Source organism: Pangasianodon hypophthalmus, chromosome 1 (genome assembly GCF_027358585.1).
Source record: "Pangasianodon hypophthalmus isolate fPanHyp1 chromosome 1, fPanHyp1.pri, whole genome shotgun sequence".
In the NCBI taxonomy this organism is placed as follows: Eukaryota; Metazoa; Chordata; class Actinopteri; order Siluriformes; family Pangasiidae; genus Pangasianodon; species Pangasianodon hypophthalmus.
This window is the reverse complement of record NC_069710.1, coordinates 5,230,809-5,250,917: the sequence shown is the minus strand read 5'-3', so window position 1 is coordinate 5,250,917 and position 20,109 is coordinate 5,230,809. Positions and strand designations below refer to the sequence as shown.

Below are 20,109 nucleotides of genomic sequence, written 5' to 3'. Positions count from 1 at the left end.
TGTTTTTCAGATGTAGGGATCTAAATATAAATCTACATCCAGGTTTGTGTAAAGCCTCTTTGTGAGAATGTGTACTGTCAAACGCGATATATAAATGAAATAGAATTGAGTAAATGAATAAATAAATGAATGAATGAAGAAACAAACAGGCAGACATCCTCCTGATCAGCTCCCTACACCTGTTCTGTTCCTATCTGATAAGTGGTTGATATTTAGTGCGAGCTCCAGTAGAGGGCTGTGCCGGAGCATGCGCAGTGCGCGCAGGAGGAGAGCCCTGTTTTGACTGTCACAGCGTTGACGCGTATAAACCGACTGGCGTGTGGGGTAAGGAATTAAAATAATTTCATACAACCCCGACTTAGTTTTCTAGCGATAACGAGCCTCACACTTGGGGAGGACGTCGTGTTTTGGGTATGAGAGACGCTCGAATGTGAACTCGTGTGTGTGTATATATATATGTGTGTGTGTGTGTGTGTGTGTGTGTGTGAGTGAGTGTGTGTTTTCCCCTATCGTATTTAAATGCGCTGAGAGATGGCTGTGCTCGCTAATCTGCCCTGCTTTCTCTCCTGTTTAAAGCGAGCTAATGTGACAAAACGAGATGCCCCCCTTCCCTCAGCCACGAGCACTCTGACAGGCCAAATTTATCCCCTTCATACACATTTAGATATTTCTACACAATATCTAGACTTATTTCTGATAGTCCATAGCGCGCAGCTAGCTGTGTGGCTAAGTGAAACTATAATTTTTCCCCCTTCTTCTCGGAAATGTTTCCTTTTCATATTTTAGCACATTAGCAATTTAGTTTGCTACAGTTACAACTCTTCCTGATGTTCTTCTCTCTTCCTCGTGCGAGAAGCCACTTCTACCTTCAGGGAGCTGGAAATACATAGAGATTTTCTTTTTTGTTTTTATTTTTTCACACAATGTTCATTTCTGGATGTTTTCCTGGTGGGTGGAGTGTTTAGTTGTTTGGTATAAATTAGACGTAACGTTATTTGTTTGCGAGTTGAAACTTTAATGGCGTCGTTGTTTGTAGGCTATTAAACAGTTGTCCACCTTCATGTTCACAAAACCGTAATGATGCACTTCTTTAACATCTAAATCTTGTTTTTCATACAAGGCTGGTTTGTTTAAAAACGGTTTGATTCTGTACCTCATGGCCTACATCTCAGTCTCAAAGAGTTGGCTTAATGTGAAACCACACTACAGCAAGACAGAGCAGGAGAATAGGATCATTTTTAAAACAATAGATATCACAGTACAGCTTTGTTAGTTGATCTCTGATGTTCTTGTATTGAATTATTTTCTTCCATAATTATACATATATTTGCATACTTAACAAAAAAAAATCTGTTTTGTTTTCCAACGGATAGTTGGAATATATCAAAAAATATATCATATATTTATTTATTTTATTGTGAGGACATTCTCAATATAATTTTTTTAATTATTATTGTTTAACCAGGAAAAACTATGCACTCGTATACAAATATTTTCCTAATTTTCAGTATAAAATCCAACAATTAGCAACATTTCTGGAAAATCCTCTGTAATATCCCTTTAAAATGTTTTTTGTGTGTGTGTGTGTGAATATAGAGTATAGAAAACAAATCTGAATATAGAAAAGAAAAAAAAATTATGTAAACAAAAAACAAAACCCTATTCTAAAAATACAGTGTTTCCACCCTAGTTAGTGTGATTCATAAAGTTTTTAAAGGAAAACCTTAGTGTATATCGTAGTGACACACAACCTGAAGTGTATATCAGAAAACGTGATTTTCAGTAACATGTGATATGATGTGATTGCGCCAAACGGGCGAAACTTAAGCTTTATTCAAAGATGCTACGTTTCAGATAATGCACTGGTCATGACTGAGCACAGAAAGAGTGAACAGTTTTAATATATTTTTATTGCTAAAGTTTAAGTCTGTTGCTAGAGTTTAAGTCTAAGAATATGAGTAAAATGATTGACATGACGAAAATAGTTGGTACAGGTGGCGTTTTTCTGTTGACCAGTGTAAGAGACAGTCGATCATTTGTGATACACCTGTTGATTGTGAGTTTCTGGGCTGAACGTTTTTTACGAAAATGTTTTATTTATGATAGGAAGTACAGATCTGGTAGTTTCAGAAGTCACAAAGGGGAAAACTCATTTCAGTAAGCAAAGTAATGATGAATAGGATTTCTGCATCATTGTGTTGATCCTGTTTTGTCGTCGTTGGCCCGTAGCAGTTTTTCAGCTTTCCTGCGTAGCATCACTCACTGAACGCTCCATTACATTTAAAGACCAAACTATGACTTGGTGCTTTATTTTTGGACTTTCCCCTCAGTGTGACTTTGCTGGATTTTGTACAAGTGTGGACTGGTAGATTAAGTAGGACACCATGATGCCATATGATTTGGGCTGATGGTGTTTATTTTCACTTTGGTGTCGGGAAGTCGTGAGTTGTTTCCAACTCTGTGGCCGCCCCTCTAGCACTTCCTGTTTAGAGCCTTAGTTCAAGTTAAAGGCGAATGTGAATTTATTGCTTAGCAAAAAAGTTTGTTTATTTAGCTTTGCTGTTAGATATTGTTTGACATTGAACAAACACCTTGAAGTGTAACTTATGATATTGCGCCTTTGCTTTTCTGTACCAAAATATTATTTTGAGATTTTGTATGAAAAGGAGGAGACTAGATTTAAAAAAAAAAAAAAGACTTAGATTTGTGAAGCAAAACTTTTCATCTAGAATTGAAGTGTGAAAAGTTCATTTAAACGTGACTGTGCATGTGAGCTGTTTTCCTGTTTGTAGTGTTGCTTGAAGATAAGACTACAGTTTAACTATGTGTTTGTAATTCTGGTAAACTGGCACTGGATATTGAAACGGACTAAACAATTATCTGAGGATGTGATTTTACGATTTGTCAGAAATGTATTATTTATCTCTTCATTTGCTTAAAGCAAGACACTACGGCTTGAAATGACAAACTGGGCCACATCCATCGTTTTTCTGATTTTTGGATAAATTGCACTGTCCACTCGTGAGCCCTGTGTTATCTCAAACTTTGCAACATTGAAGGAAGCTTAAGCTCCAATCCAATGTCATTTCCCTGAAAAGCTTTTCCTGATTATATAATGTCAGTTTATGTGTTATTATGACATACATGGCAGTTTCCTTTTCAGAACCCTGCTTAAACCACACTGTATTTTTAAACTGGTTTCTCAAAATCATTCAGAACCAAAAATCTCTTTTTCTAAATGAACTGTTGTTTCATTTTAATAACATTATTAATCACTTTTAATAACAGTGCATGGTATTTTCTTAATTCAGCATTAAAGAAATGATATTCCAACAAAGTTTTCTGTCTTTCTCAGAGTGAAATGAGTATTTAAATTTTTTACAACATCAAAAGATAAAGGCTTTTTTGTTTGTTTGTTTGTTTTTAAGTATGCACATTTAATTAAACAAGGCCTCATTTGCATAAATAAATGTAAATCTTTTTTTAAAAAAAGTTTCAATACCAGAAAATACTTGTAAGAACAGCAGCAATCAGTTGGTGAGGATTGATAAGATTGCGATATCTATTATTTAAAAAAGAAAAAAACAACAACATTGTTTCCTTGTAGTGTCTTGCCTTAAACATATCGCTTTTGAAATCTTTGTCATTCCATTCATACCTACTGTACAGCGGTGTAACACGCAGCATGTGAGCTGCAGATGTTTGTGTCCTGCTCATGTATTGTGTGTGTTCATCAGAATCTCTAAAATGTCTTAAAACTCCTAAGATCTCTTCACAAAAGCTTCAAAAAAGCAAATGATCAGCTGAACTGGTACATATTTCTGTAGAAGTGCAGAGTGAAGGACACGTGATAGGGCTGTTCTATAACCAAAAACATAAATAATCACAACACTGTTCAGTTATATGTTTGCAGAATAATTCTCACTTGTCCTATCACATGTACTGATTATAATCCAGTCTCAGCACCACTTCGACTTGATACACATTTTTCTATATTTGATTGCGATGTAACACTGAGGAAGAAGAAGATATTAAGCTATTTGTACATGCTCATTACAACAGTGAAGTCTTTCACGTGAAGATGCATTTTAAAACTAGCTGGGTTTTTTTTATTATTTTTATTTATTTAAATGATGCAATTTAGTTGCAATAAGAGTGGTGTTTGCTAGATACAGGTTATTATAATAGGCAACAATACCAGCAAGGATCTTCTTGGAAAACAGTCTGCATGAACATTGAAACTGGTTTGGATTATGCGCCACAGTTCTCCGGTTTCCATATGTTCGAAGAACGTATCAGGCTGAAGATGATGGAAACTGGACCAGCCATTTTGTGTTAATCTTTAGTAAAGATGCAGTCCAGTATGTCACACAGTATTGTAGCTAAAAAAAATGAGAAGCTTTCACACGTGCAAAAACACAGCAGTGGGTCATGATGTTTCTGTGAATGTCCTTGAAAAGTCCTTGAGAGTAAAATTGGTTTGACTATTTAATTCTGAAACCTTTATTGCAAAATGAACATGGATGTTAATTTGCAGGGAGCATGATTTGTATTTAGGTCAGGAATAAATTGAATTTCTAACAGACTTTATACAAAACAAGATTGGGATCTTGTCACTCGTTTGCTGCTTTTTTTGTATTAAAGTCATTTTTAGGGAAGTGACGGATACATTTTGTAATAAACCTATGCCCTTTGCTGCATTTATTTCTGTGCATATCCTGCAGCATTTTTTTTTTCTTAACAGTGTTTGGTTTTTGTCAGGTGCTTCTGTTTCACTGAGAGGGCCAGAGAGATTCAGGATCAGATTTGTTAGCATAATAGATAATAAAAGGATTAAGGCTGACCTTTTCATATCCATTGTTTTAGAATTCAATTGGAGGAAGGCATGAAGTGGGGAAAATACATTTTAGAAGCAAAAATATCAGCAGTGAATAGAGTACCTGCTTTGAATTCTTCTCTTGGCAATTGAGAAGTGTGTTGAGTAATGGTGTGTGTTCATTTCCTCTGAGGATTCTCTTTAATGAAAATAATGTTGTTGACAACTTTACCAACGTGCTTATTTACAGATGCTGGAGATGTTGTTGTGATAATTATTTACACTCAGGACAGGAAGGCAAGGAAGATTTTATCTTTGTGATATTAATATGAAAATCCCCTAAAACATTTGGTTTGTCTCTTAAAGCTTCTGTGTAAAACCCTACAGCAAATGTTTTCACGTTTCAAAAAGATCCCAAGAAGAATCCTTAAAGCTTGAACCATCTAAACAAACTCTTGGAAACTTTTTTTTTTTTTTTTTCTTGAGAAAAGTGGTAAAACAACTTTAAAAAGAACAACACTGTAATAAACCTGTTTTTTTTTTTAATTATTATTATTAGTTTAGCCATAAATTCCTGGTAGTTCTTATTTAACCAGTATGTTTTATGTGCTCTGCTCCTTTTTGGCCTGATTGAGTATTGTGTCCATTTCGTGTCCATATTTAGTTGTTGTGTGTTGCCGGTTGCTGGTATTCAGGGTGTGGTTTCTGCTGTGTTTTTGTCTACTGTGCATCTGTTGTTTTTCTTCGTCATCGTAATTAATATGCTGTGAAGAAGTCCTCCCTGTTATTTCATGACTGTATAGTAAATGGTGCTGTAGTCTATAAAAGTGCTCAGATGTTAGATGGTCTAATTTGATCCTGTATTGCACCAAATAACCTAAAAGTGAAACATGAATTAGTCATTTATGCATGTGATCTCTAACCATACAGTGGTTATGTATTTTTTTTTTCTCTAGTGCTGTGATCAAGTTGGCATTTTGTCAGCTGCATCTGTCTCGCGTTCTGTCTCGCTTTCTGTCCCTCTGAGTCTTTCTCTCGCACTCTGTCTGTTCTTGCCTTGCCCAGTCTCTGTTTCTCTTGTGGATTTTCTTTTGGTTATTTTTATTTAAGGCACTACAGTGTTTTTCAGATATTTGAGACATTTTTCAGATCTACAACATCTATAACTTTTAAACTGTAGTAATAAAAACTCAACCGATCTTTATTTCAAACTCAAAGCAATCTTTATTTTACTATTTTTGTCCACTTTTGACCACCGTTTTATCTGAAACTTGGCACCTTTGAAGAAGTCTTTAAGCTCCGCTCATTTCACAATTACGTCATGTCCTATATCTCATATATATTTATAGAGATACCTGTCCATTTAGAAACCTCAAGCCACACTAGAGTCACATTGTTTTTTGTGTCCATTTTCTTCAGTATTAGCTATATATTCAGAAATAGAAATCTAAGTTTCTAGATGATGCAAAAAAATGTACCAGTTTGTTTCTATCCCCAGTTAGAAGGATATTAGAAAATCATTGTAGAAATATTTATTGCCAATGTTGGTTACTGTTAGATTTATGTTTGATTTTACACTGACAAATGACAAAAACAATTTTATAACCAGCCTGTGATGTCATCTTGATTAAACAATACTTTTCTAAAAGTTTCTTCATGTTGAAATATACATTTTAATTCTAAAATCAAAACACTATAATTGCAGTTCTATTAAGTATGCAAATGTACAGACATTTAATTAGGCAAAGCCTCATTCGTGTAAATCAGTGTATAAATTTGAAAAAGTTCCAAATATAAATATAAAGTACTTGAAAGAACTTTACCAGTCAACTAGTGAAGAATTATTGTGACATTTATTGTTTTTAAAAATGACCCCATTCATCTGTAGGGCCTTGCCTTAATCTCTTGTAGACATTTGAAATGTTTGCTCCTCACTATGTTCACCATGCTCTGCGTTAGCTGTATAAGACCACTTCTTATTTTCTTCCCATCATCCTTCTCGGTGTATTGCTGATGCAATGTGTGGACATTTCTATTCAATCACAGCGCTGCACTGAAGCTCATCTTAAGTGGACAGCAGTGTACGAGGTGTTAAAACCTTCTGCCCTCTGGTACTAAGTGCTTATTCTGGATTCAGGACTTCATTTAGATTGGAAGTGATAGACATTGTTATTTATCCGTTATACAGAGAACAAAAGTGACACTTTGAATGACTGGTTTAGGATTTCAGGACTTCAAGCTTACAATACATTGAATGTTTCATTTCACTTTCTTTCCAGCATTAACGTTAGATAAGACCTATCACAGACATGCATGCACATGCCTCGGTGGGGCAGTAATTTGACTGAGAAATCTTGCTTCTGCTTCTGTGAGGTTTCTTGTTTTAATTTAGGATTTGCTAAAGTCCTTTGACTAGCAAAAATCATTCCCTACCTGTGGTGGCTATTCCTTTGCCCTTCTGCCACCCAGATTCATGAGCCTACTTTTGTATCTTCCATTTATAACCAGGGCTTAATAAAGAAGCTCATAAAATGCTGCAACAGCTTCTTAAACAGTCCCATGTTATATTTTCACCTACTGCTCAAATGAGAATTTTCAACAATCATGCTGTAACATATTTGGTTTGAATAGAAAAACAGAACGTCAAGGTTTTTTTTTTTTTTTTTTTTTTTTCGGCCTGTAAGAGCAGCTGACTCTGACACAGAAAGCTTTTGGCGGAGAATTGCGATAACTGGGAGATCAACACTTGTGCGTGGTACAAGTAATGTCTATTACACAAACATGTGTCCGAAATATTCCCCTAATGGCCCTTATGGGGTGTTTGAACTGTCAGTTAAAGATAAAGGCAGAGTTTATCTTTGCTAATCCGCCTGTGTGTTTAAACCTTAGAACCTGATGTATGCAATATTTGTAGGAATTTGAACCACACGTCGATTAAGTGGGTAGGATTTAAACTTTCCAATAATCTGTTGTTTGACAAACTATCAGCAAGTAATCTGGTCTGGAAAAGAATACAGCATGTTCAGCATGTGTTTTAATGCTTAGTTTTTGTTTTTCCCCTCAGTGCTATTCCTTCTGTAGTTAGCCGAATTTCAATGAATGACTTCTTGAATAATAATACTTTGTAAGGTATTTACAGTTTTCCCCCATCGGCTCAAGGCCCAAACCATACATAATCAGATGTGGGAGTTTTCTCTTCCACAGCTTAAAAATGATAAACATGGAGAATTTTTACAGGTTTTCCATCTGGCTTAAAAACATTGTGGCATCCCCAGTCAGATCCATCAGCATCTATATTATAAGATTACAGATGTTGTTATTTGGCTGTTTTTTTAAGTTCTAAGTGTAGCTGTCGTAAGGATGTTTTGCTAGCATTAGCAGTGATCCTCCTATTCAGTTTGCTGATATAACTCTTCCCAACTGTTCTTTTTTTTTTTTTTTTTTTTTTTTTTTTTTTTTTTTTTTTTTTTTTTTTTTAAAAAGTGCCAAACTTTCCCTGATGTCACCAGTTCTTGGCTTCAGATCAGCTGCACCTTGGTGCTAGAACCGAACCGGCTGTGCCATTTGAGAGCCAGCTCTTTTTGAGGTGGAAAAGTGGAAGGGTTTGAGGCTAGGCACCATCTCCAGAACCAGCAAAGGAACCTTTTTAGTGGAGAAGTGTCATACCATCACAGATCTTTTATTCTTAAGCCCATACTCGAACAGTTTCTGAAAAGATATCTACAGACATTAACTACACGAGAGAATTTATTCAGAAACTTGGAAAAGGTTTAGCATTTATACATTGAATTTTGACTTATCTGTAGCCAAGGATGTCTTTTTTTTTTTTTTTTTTTTTTTTTTTTAAACTTTTGATATTTTTGCTTGGGACACAACATAATGTTTAATACCATTAAAAGCAAATTAACATTTACTTGCTCTTGTAATTACAATGTAAGAAGCATATTCATGAAAGCCTGCCTTCAGGTTTATTCTTTGTTTGTTGGGTTGTTTGTTTGGATTCTGAACCAAAGGTTTGAAACCTGGTATATCACCATGTGCAATAAACAAAATAATGAGAATGCGAATCTCATTATTTCTCATTATTTTGTATATACTGAATGTGATTACATTAGGATTCTCACAGTCTATCCCCAGAAATTATATTCAGATGATGTGACTTATGATGATGATGTGTTCTGGCTAATCCTAACGTTAAAGATATTATAATGTCTTGTCATACTGGATAATACCTGACCGTCACAACTCATGCTCTGCTAGTGGTTGTTGCATCTCGTTAGTGTCTCAGTATCATTTTCTTGCTGAACAGTTCTTGTACAAACCATTGGACGAATTGAAATTTTTTTTGTTTCAGCTTGTTCTGTTACAAATAGTGCAAGATATCCAACATATGAAATCATCATATCACCAGTCTGTTACATCTGAAACCTCATAATTTTCAAGAATGGTAGTGAGCATATGTGAACTGAAGTGCTGCATCCATTCTGTACCTGCATCCATTGAGAGAAATAGTCCAGGGTATCTGCAGGTCATTAAAAAGTATCGAAAGGTAATAAATCAATTTGGCAAAAATTAAGGCCATTAAAAACTATAAAAACGTCTTAAATTTTATTCTCAAGGTATTATTTTAGTTTATGTGCATATTTTATTATTACTATGATTTAAACATGTCCCTGCTTAAGTCCTAAGGTTGAAGGAAATTGTTTTTCTTTATCTCTGTTGTGCGAGGTGAGTTTGTGTGTCCAAAGCCAATAGAATCATGTTTTAATTTGACGCCACATTTGATTTATTCTAAATAACTTCTTGGCGCTAAGAACACATAAGGAGGATTGTGCGAACGTGGGGATATTCAAGATCTCATGCTACATTTGTGTTTAGTTTGTAGGTCAAAGGCAGTGAAGATGTTTGAGCATATTTAATAAACTTTAATAACTACTGTAGATGTCGACACAGAAGTACACAGGTCTTACAAAAGGGTCTTGAAACAGGCATTAAAAAGTATTAAATTCTATGTGCCGATACCTGCAGGTACCCTGTAGTCACAGTGCTAGTATTTGGCTATGTTTCCCGAACACGGTCCTCAGGGCAGGAGCGTCGCTGTGAGTACAGTATTAAACATGACTGACCAGGGCCCTAGGTGAAAGCGACACCCAAGGGATTAAAAACTGAGACTGCACTTGGACAGGGCTTGGAAATTGCTTTCTGGTTCCTGCTCTGGAACCCACAGACAGCCAAATTTTCTCTGTTGGGAGAACTGTTGTATAACATTCTTTACATGTCGAGGAGCAGTATTCAGTGAATATGACAGGTTTAGGTGACGAGTTTTGCTATTAGCCATGTTGTTGTTCCTCTTTCACACTGTGTCTGTATATCACACCCTCATCCTCTCTCTCACTTATGATCCAACTCAATGTAATCGCTACCCTGTGGCCATGTTTATTCTATTCTTGACACATGAATAGAAAATATTTAATTGCTTTTTTTATTGTAAATGTTTGCTTTCAGTCAATAGCGAAAAGGAGGTTTAAACAAATGATATAAATGACGTTTAACACTTTAACGCTTGCAGATTTTTGAAATTTTGAAGCAAATAGCTATTTCAGTAATCATCTGTCTTAACAATTTTCAAAACAACAAATCTCAGGAAACATTTGTCAGTGTCAGTTTTTGTTTTCTTTTTATTGCATAGTGTTTCCCATACAGGCAAGATGTCAGAATTTTATTTATTTTTTATTTTTTTATTGGGAATCATAAAGTCTTCCTGTAACAATGGCTTAGAGATTCTTGACACTTAACAGTTTGAGTTGTTCAGCGTAACATGTCTTTTGATATAACATTTTAAAAGACATTATCAGTGCTTTATTGGCATGATCTCTGCCAATGCCAGTCAAGCCACAGTGCCTTGATATCAGTTGGCTAATAAAACTCAGCTGATATCAGTTGTCCTAGTGCTTATCCTTCTACGTGAAGAAATTGTAAGTATGTTGGTGTTGTAACTGAATTTCTGGAGACGTTTAATGTCTTTCTGCGATGTATTCATTGACTAATTATGATCGGTGATACCCAGGAGAAAGTGCACTTTGAGGGTTTGGACATCCTTTTTTTTAACTGCTTTAATAGAGTGCTGTAAGTCTAATGATCCACCTCTCGCCGAGGATAGATACTGGCTCAGTGCAGCAGTGTGCAAATTACTGCCACTCGTGCATTAGACTAAACGGTCAGGTTAAATGGATGTTCCTATAGGATTTATCTGAAAGCCCCAGTGATGGGTATGATTTAAGAGAACATTCTTTCTTTTGCTTTAATGGCAGGTTTTGGAGCAATTTGGCATCAGGACGTAGAATGTGACTGGAATGGGAGTCGGAGCACCAATTCCCTGATAGGGTGGATTAGGTGAGTGCAAGCACCAAACAGTGAGTCATTTAAGGGTGTTGTTGATTTTGGAACAGCTCCATATTTGGTGTGGCTACTAAAGAATTTTAATGACAAACAAATTGGGTCTTTTAGTACAATGTAGATGTTGATCTGTAATGCCTGTTTTGAACAAATGAGGTTTCTTTATTTTTTTAATGACTGAGTCTCTGATTGACATGCAGCTAAAACACTTTTTTTTAACTCAATTTTTTTATGTTTCATTATACAACTCCACTTCTCACACAAGGCTGTAATACAGGTCTTGCAAGTGAACAATTATCTTTGTGTGCATGATTTGTTTATGTGAGCAGAAAATGTATTCAGTTACGAACATCCACTGTTTTATTTATTTATTTATTTATTTATTTATAATTCGAGACCTCTATCTAAATTTTAAGTCCTTGAACTAGAATTTTGGATTGTAAGCATCCTTAGGACACATACGTTCATGACAAACAGAGCGGTGTGTGTTTTGCTAAGCTGAGTAATCCAAATTCAAGAGGCCTTTTGGATTCCCTGTTCCACATCACTACTTATTTAATTTTGTATCATAACATTCACTTAGAAGCTCTTCTGGTTTTTATACAAATCTGTCAGAATACACAGTGGTATGTACTGTATCTTTCCAGCACTTTTATTCATGATGCACAATCAGACTATAAACTATAAATAAAATTATAAACAATATTCTTAAGCATTTATTGTTCACATGTACACCGATTAGCCATAACATTAAAACCACAGGTGAAGAGAATAACACTGATTATCTCATTACAGTGGCACCTGTCAAGGGGTGGGATTTATTAGGCAGCATGTGAAGAGTCAGTTCTCAAAGTTGTTGTGTAGGAAGCAGGAAAAATGGACAAGCGTAAAGATCTGAGTGACTTCGACTAGGGCCAAAATGTGATGGCTGGATGACTGGGTCAGGGCATCTCCAAAAAGGTCTTGTGTGGGAGTGTTCTGTGTATGCAGTGGTTGGTACCTACCGAAAGAAGTCCAAGGAAGGGCAACTGGTGAACAGGTGACAGGGTCGTGAGCACCCAAGGCTCATACATGTGTGTGGGGAGCGAAGGCTAGCCCATCTGCTCTGATCCCACAGAAAAGCTACTGTAGCACAGATTGCTGAAAAGTTAATGCTGGCTATGACAGAAAGGTGTCAGAACACACAGTGCATCACAGCTTCGTGTATGGGGCTACGTAGCCTCAGACTGGTTAGAGTGCCCATGCCGACCCCTGTCCACCACTTACAGTGTGCACATGAGCATCAGAACTTGCCCACGGAGCAATGGAAGAAGGTGGCTTGGTCTGATGAATCATGTTTTTTTCCACATCAAGTGGGCGGCCAGGTGCGTGTGTGTCGCTTACCTGGGGAAGAGATGGCACCAGGATGCACTATGGGAAGAAGGCAAGCTGGCGGAGGAAGTGTGATGCTCTGTGCAATGTTCTGCTGGGAAACCTTGGGTCCTGGCATTCATATGGATGTTACTTTGACACGTACCACCTACCTAAACATTGCTGCAGACCAACAATAGGTCTACAACCTGTGGTTTCACAAGAGGACCTACACAATATTAGGCAGGTGGTTTTAATGTTATAGCTGATCGGTGTATATCTTTTCTGTTGGTAACACTATGGCAAAAGTGCTTATGTAGAGCAGAAATATGAATCATCAGGCGCACTGCTAGTGAAGTCATTTTTTTTTTCCTGGCTGTTGTTTTATTAACTGCTATTATTTGCATGTCATTCCAGAGTCTATTGTTCTCTAATGATGCAGGGAGAGGACAGAAAGAAAAGGAAACAGAATTTGAATCCTAGAAGTGTGTCGGAGGAATACTGTCTCAGAGTGAGTACAGACTAACAACCTGCCCTTCATCTGAGCCAAGCTGATTGTTTTACTGTGACATTAAAAGTATCCCCACTTTCTTTTGTAGGAACGGCCGAAAGAAGACACAACAAAGATGAAAAATAAACTGTCCACTTCAGTTGGTAAATCATCTCTCATGTAATCCAGCCTTAGAGGCTTTTTGTTTGCAGCTAATTAAATCATTGCTAGTTTTTATGAGTTCTTTAGAGCAGGTGTTAGTGTTCCACTCAGTTTAAACAGAAAACTTTAACACATTTTATACAGTGTGATTTATATCTTTTCGATTGTGGTTTTGAATTGGAGCAGTTAACAGTAAGAAGAGGCCCTGGTCATGGGATCAGTATTTGGATGAAGAAAAAGCCATCGCAGCACCACCGAGACTCTTTACTGAGGTAAGAATTAATCTGCATGCGTTTATTGTTTAAATTCTCACTGCTTACATCACAGAGTCCTCTGGACGACATCTAGCCCTAACCCTTTAATATAGTGTGGTTTTACTGTTTGCTGATATTCAAATTTCTATTAATAACAAGGCAGTGCCCTTTGTAATAGGCCCTCATTCAGACACTGGCATTAGACTATAATATTAGCTATAATACATACAGACCCAGAGCACACAGTCACTCACAATAGATCTGGCAGATTATTTAGAATTAATGATAAAGGAATAACAAGGACTGGTCATTGTGAAAACATGGATTTATTAAAAGGAAGGTGTATTAATGAAAAAGGTTTTCATTATGTTTAAAGCTGATGTAAAATTTTTGAATTTCACCCTCTTTGGTAGAAAAATCCTATTGCAAGTTTCTTGTGGAAGAACATTTCAGAACATTGTACTGCATCCTTACAGTGACGTTTTTTATTCTCGTGCCAAGTAATAGACGTTCAGAGCGAATTGAAGGATGTGTTCCAAATAGCGTATTGTGAACTAGGTGGTGTGCCTAAATTATAATGACACCAATGATATTCTAACAAACTGTTTAGTACGGTTGTCTGGGATTTGGGACGCAATCCATGTTTTCTTGAGGATATAAATAACCTGCTACTATTGGTGGTATAAACTTGTTATGAAAAACTTTATTGACTACATCAGTGTGCCTGTCACCAATATTGAATATCACGTAAAAGAGTGAAACCTCCCACTTTCAACAAGTGCTACTTACTTCTTTACAGTGCATAATTCTGTGCCCATCACTGACTTTCTGCTGTTTAACATATAATGGCCTGCCATGCTGTGAATGTAGGGGGTTTCCCCAAGACTGCACACGTGGTTGTAACCTGGCTCACTAATTCTAGCTAGCTAACGAAAAATACAGAATAGAGAACAAAATTATCGCATCTGGTTGCTACAAGACAGAAGCACATACCAGTGGCAATATAAATAAAATGACAAATAATACATACAAATGCCCCCAAACACATGCGACTAGTTATGTGTTATGGTTATCTCTTTTTAGCAAAAACAACTTCACAACTGGCTATTGATACAAATTCCACGATGAGGATAATTTAGATGAATCGTCTGTGTATGTTGATCACCCATAAAGTGCACAGCACATTCCCAGCACAGCTCATTTGCATGTTGTGATGTAAAACTCCATGAAAGGTCAAGTGCACAGACAGCTGGGAGCATGAAATGAGTGATGAGAGTAAAGGATGAAGGGCAGAAGTGGAAGTTATTTTCACCAAATATTCTCAATGTTATTCTTAGTCCCTGACCGAGTGAAGTAGCATGAGGATGTGTTTTTTGATAGAGACTCGAGAGCATTTCCGCAAGTCGCTCTGGATAAATGCATCTACTAATTGTTGTAAATGCAATAAAAATAAGCAATCTAAACTCAACAATATAATCCGTATGCAACTGATATGATCTGAAGTCGATCAAGTTGAGGTATTAGTTAGTCTTCTTATGTGTAAATTTACACACACTCAGGAGCACATGCAGGATAGAAAGGTTTTTCCAAATTTGCAGGATTTTCATGAATACAATATTTCTATACTTTTCAATACATATGAATGAGTTAAAAATAAATCAGTTTGTATCCAGCGTGATAAATGAGGCCCAATATTAGAGAACAGACAAATGGCTTAGGGAAAAAAATAATAAATCCCCATCACTGTTAATCTATTTTACTTATTGATTCAATCTCGTACACTTTTCCCTCTTCAGACTTCTTTTGTAGCTGAAGTTGGGGCGTGATGATGATTCATCTGAGTGGGTATATGACATATGTACAAATTTTCCTCCAATTCTGACCCAACACCCATGACACAGCTCTAACTGTCAATTACTTTTACCGGATTTTCATGGTGACTCAGGAACATCATATTATGCAGTATTTTATCGTCACCCTTTTTCAATTTTAACAAAACAAATTCTACTCAGCTTTAACTACCTGTGACAGCTTAATCATTAGATTTAAAATGCATTAGCACATGCATAGAACACAGACACAAGTCTGTCATGGTGTAAAGCCAACTTATAATAAAGCCACATAACCAAGCTTGTGTTATTTGTGGCAGAGATCGATGAAGTAGGCTGACTTCTGTTACGTTTATTCCAAAATACCAAGACTAGTGCCTGTGCGAGAGCATCTGCTGGATAGACAGTTCAGAGCCAACGCTGGTGCTGGGTTATCAAAACTGTAACCTTAGCCGATTTTATCTGCAAATATTAATGACGTTGCTACATGTGTGTGCTCATTTATGCCTCATTGCTGTAACTTGTCAGCACTGGAATAGAGTTACTTTGAAGTAGAGGTGCTGGTTCTCAGTTGAACTGTCTGGTTAACATAAAACTGGACTTGGAAACAAACTGGCGCAAGTAGTGAACATGCCCTTACTTGTTTGGCCCAATTTTAAAAAGAAGACAAACTTGGCATCGTTCCTTCCTGCCAAGGGTTTATTTCTGCTTAAATTCAGTGCAAAATATTCTGTTGTTCTAAGGGAAGTAGCAAAAAGTTAAACATAAGGACTTTCACTCATGTTTCTGTATGGGGAGTGTAATTATACATATTCCTGACAGGCACTGGGGAAAGATGTGCTGACTACAGCATCTCACTGAATTGGACCTGTTTACTTCAGGCATCTTTTTGCTCTGTTTACTTGTTGAGCATCTCTTTGTGTTGAGCCCTTATTACAGCTGTGGAATAGTTCTTTTTATGATTGTGTTGAGCAGAGTGTTTGTGCCTCCAGCACTGTCTTCGTGGAAGTGAGCTTTCTGCAGGTCATTTGCTCAGTGAATAAGTGGTATGGGGTAAGCTCTTGAAATTTTCCCTGAGCTGCTCACACCAGCTGCTACAAAGCTGGGACTTGCAGAATTATAAGCCTGAAGGCAGCATTTCAGTAAGGGATTATTGATTAGAAAAGCTGTTGACAGATGTTGCGCTCTATAATGTTGGTCTAAATGTGAGTCTGAGGAAGATATTGTGCTGCTCTGTTAAATAAAACTTTGCTTCCACCACCATGGTGAGTATTTGATTCTGACAAGATGATAAGCAGATGGTTTTTTGCACACAAAGTATTGTTTATTGATTGTTCATTTAGTCGATTTGAAACATCGACGGTTGCTTTAGTCACATGAAAATGTGTGAAACTGTGTAAATGTGCTCTGCAGAAGCAGCAGTGTTTGCTCACTTCATTTCACTGTAGATCAGGAAACAAATGAGTTTTGATTCCAGTAGAAAATAAATCATACTGTAGTTCATGTTGGAAAAAATCAGTTCAAGTGAATGTTTGGAGAAAAACATTTTTCATTTATCCAAGTTATTATTCAGGGGTAAAAATGTTTTACCCATACATGTGATTTACCAATAAGACAATACCACAGGTTATGCAAACAAACCATTCAAAGTACTTCTGTTTAACTTCATTTAACTTCATGCTCATTATGATATTTTTGCTGTAGCACGATCAGGGTTAACGAAAGTTTCTTTGAAATATGGAGTGTATTTTGGATTACCACATACAAGAATTTCTATGGGCTTCCTGTTTTGTGAAAAGAGCAGAAAATACTTCTGTTATAATCAAGTTTGCATATAGGAAACAAGTTTACATATAGGAAACAAGTTTCCTACAGACAATATCTGAACACATCATTTCTAAACACTTAGTACTGTTTGAATTTATAGTGCAGTTGTGTCCTGGGTAAAAAAAAAATTTAAAAAATGGGCCAAGCCCAAATTGCAAAATATTAAGCTTTTAATGGTCTTAACAACAAATCATTGTTCAGAAATTTAGCAAGAATTAAACAAATAGATAAAGGAACTTAGTATGGGAAGCTTTTCCCTTTGAATTCTTTAAATGTTTAAGCCTTGTGACCCTTGATGGGCTGCAACATGTGTGGCAGATAACCAAATAATGACTAATCTTTTAAGAAAAAAGAAGAACATCCCAGAAGATTTTTTTGGAAAATTTTGTACACCCAGACATGTTAGTTTGAATTTTACATCAATCATTTTAATCGTTATTGATGATTTTACCTTTGCATAGAAGAAGACTATATAAGTGAATTTCCCTGTTTCTAGCTTTTCCCCAACAGTTCACTGCAGCAAAAGTAAACGAGGAAATGGTGGCACAGGAGCTCTCAGGAGTGCATTTGTTTAATTCTTGCTAATTTTCTGACCAATGATTTGTTGTTAAGACCATTAAAAGCTCAATATTTGCCATTTTGGGCTAGGTCCATTTTTTTGCCCAGGAGTATAAACACGCATACATTGTGTGGTAGATCATAAATCATATAATCGTATGTCAGTCGTATATTATTAGGGGAGAAATTGTTTGAGATCTACATCTGGATGACTTCAGAAGTCTGTTGCTACCCATCAGCCTCATAGAGCATGCCTGCAGCATCCATCATGCTCGTCATCATGGCCACTTTCTCCATGAAGGGATTTGACAAGACATCTGTTCTCCTTAGAAATGCAAGCAAGTAGCGATTTCCATAGCAACCCGAGTGCTGGGACGCTCCTTCTCAGTAATCACAAACAGTGAAATGATAGAGGTGAATGAAATGCCTTGTAATGCTCATTATTTCCTGCATGCTGTTCCAGTGTTCACTGAGATGCCCTATTGCATTGGCCATTTTATCAGATACATCTAGCATACAGGTGCACTTACTGACTGAATTCCTTCAGATTCTACGAATTTTTCACCTTTTCTCTACCCCATCCACTCGTCAACAGAAACCATCGTAGGACAGATATTAATTGGGTGGTGGATCATTGGTTGGAAAATGTCCAACCAACAGCAGTGCTGTGGTCATAATCCCACTGGGGTTGAAGGGCTGGGAAATGATTAAACACAAATTTTGCATGGACAAAGTTGAGCTATAATGTTTAACTACACCTGCTAGTTAGGTGTAATAAGTGTATACTGTTCTGAAGCCACACCTTTTTTTTTTTTTTTTTTCCGCACAGTACCAGTCATTTCCTTGCAGCAAGAATGGCTTTAAAATGGGAATGAGGCTAGAGGGAATCGACCCCTTGCATCCTTCCATGTTCTGTGTGCTCTCCGTGGCTGAGGTTAGTGTACTGTCAAAGGATTCCCCCAAAAGTCCTAAAAGCATTTTGTAGGATAGTATAAGTCTCTTTAATGCTTCAGATGATGGTAGTGTTAAGATGCGTTCTTTGAAAACTGCCATTGATTATATCTATGTAGAGTGATTTCTATTCGGAGATATATTTCTTTAAAAGACATTTGAAATAGAATACTTTGCATTGGTTTTTATTTCACTTATGTGTCCTTCAGGTGATTGGCTACCGTCTGCGTCTGCATATCGATGGTTACTCGGAGTGCTATGACTTCTGGGTTAATGCTGATTCCCCTGATATCCGGCCAGCCGGATGGTGCGAGTCCACAGGTCGCAAACTACACCCTCCAAAAGGTATTAGGGGGTCACAGGCTGTGATCTGTGGTGATAGATGGAACGTATCAGCCATGTTTTCACTGGGCAGATGGCAAGCTTGCTGGTCAGCAGTCCACCTGTGCCACTTGGGTTTAACGGATGGAGATTTATTTAGCCAGTCTGTTTATAAAAGACATGCAACATAAAGACAAAGACAAATGCTGCTTGGGTTACACTTTTGCATTGTTAATTTAATTACAGTCTGTTAACATGGATCATATCATATATATATATTAGACAATCTCCATATTTCATATTTCTGTGTGCTAAATAATGTCTTTCTTTATCTCTCTCTTTTTTCCTCTTTTAACTTTTACTCTTTCTCATGACATTTCACTCTTGCTTTCTGTCTCTCTTTGTCTCTCAGGTTATAAGATGAATGAGTTTAATTGGGAAAAATACTTGGAGTCTTGCAATGCTCAGGCTGCACCAAAGAATCTCTTCAAATCCCATAACAGTGTAAGTGCACTGCCTTGTGCAGAATCAGCCGACATCTCGCGTACAGACAGCAGAAGGAGGAGAATGCCTGTATTAGCAGTGAACAGTGCCTCTTACAGGCTGAAAGAAACTGTTATTTTGTATTCCAGAAAGAAAAAGCTGCAGTGGGAATGTCATGGTTTTATATTTATTGGTAATTTCAGCTCATTTACGCCTGGTATTGAAATTTCACAGTGATTTTTAGCATATTTCATCATAGTTAAATTTAAATGGTGCCAGAACTTAAACCCTGGACATCTAAGTGCAACCAAAATCCACTCGGGTCTGTTTGTAAACGAGGTGTAAATCTAATCTGTATTGGGTATCTTTTTATAAAACACAGTTTGGGGGAAAATAACGTGTAGGTGTTCCTAAGGAGAGTTGCTAAGAGTTGTTAAGAACTGGGGTGGGTGCTGGTTTGCTAGTCAGCTGTGAAACTCTGTTGCTGAGTGATGTTATGGTTAATTATCTGTTAAGCAGACGAATAACTGAAATGCCTTAGCGTACAACAATGTGATGATCTGTGTGTTGTAGGAAAAACAGTTATTTTTAAATCCGCTTGAATTCTCTATTTTTGATTTTTACATTATAATCATGAGGTTAGCTCTCTAAATAAGATGGCCATCTTTTAAC

The 20,109-nt window shown here is 36.7% G+C and overlaps 1 protein-coding gene across 2 annotated transcripts in view; it reads left to right on the top strand.

Annotated features, from left to right (window-relative positions):
* Nucleotides 1–215: 215 nt before the first annotated feature.
* The window catches only part of LOC113526574 (lethal(3)malignant brain tumor-like protein 4), a 69,877-nt gene continuing 49,983 nt past the window's right edge, over nt 216–20,109 (top strand). The window contains exons 1-8 of one of the 2 annotated variants that reach the window (XM_026913753.3): nt 216–324; nt 11,128–11,209; nt 12,980–13,073; nt 13,162–13,216; nt 13,401–13,486; nt 18,512–18,616; nt 18,843–18,978; nt 19,367–19,458. In XM_026913753.3, coding sequence (XP_026769554.1) covers nt 12,996–13,073; nt 13,162–13,216; nt 13,401–13,486; nt 18,512–18,616; nt 18,843–18,978; nt 19,367–19,458 — 552 coding nt within the window. In that variant the 5' untranslated portion in view covers nt 216–324; nt 11,128–11,209; nt 12,980–12,995. Of the gene's footprint in view, nt 325–11,127; nt 11,210–12,979; nt 13,074–13,161; nt 13,217–13,397; nt 13,487–18,511; nt 18,617–18,842; nt 18,979–19,366; nt 19,459–20,109 lie in introns of both variants that reach the window. The other variant, XM_026913752.3, reaches the window with a different exon arrangement.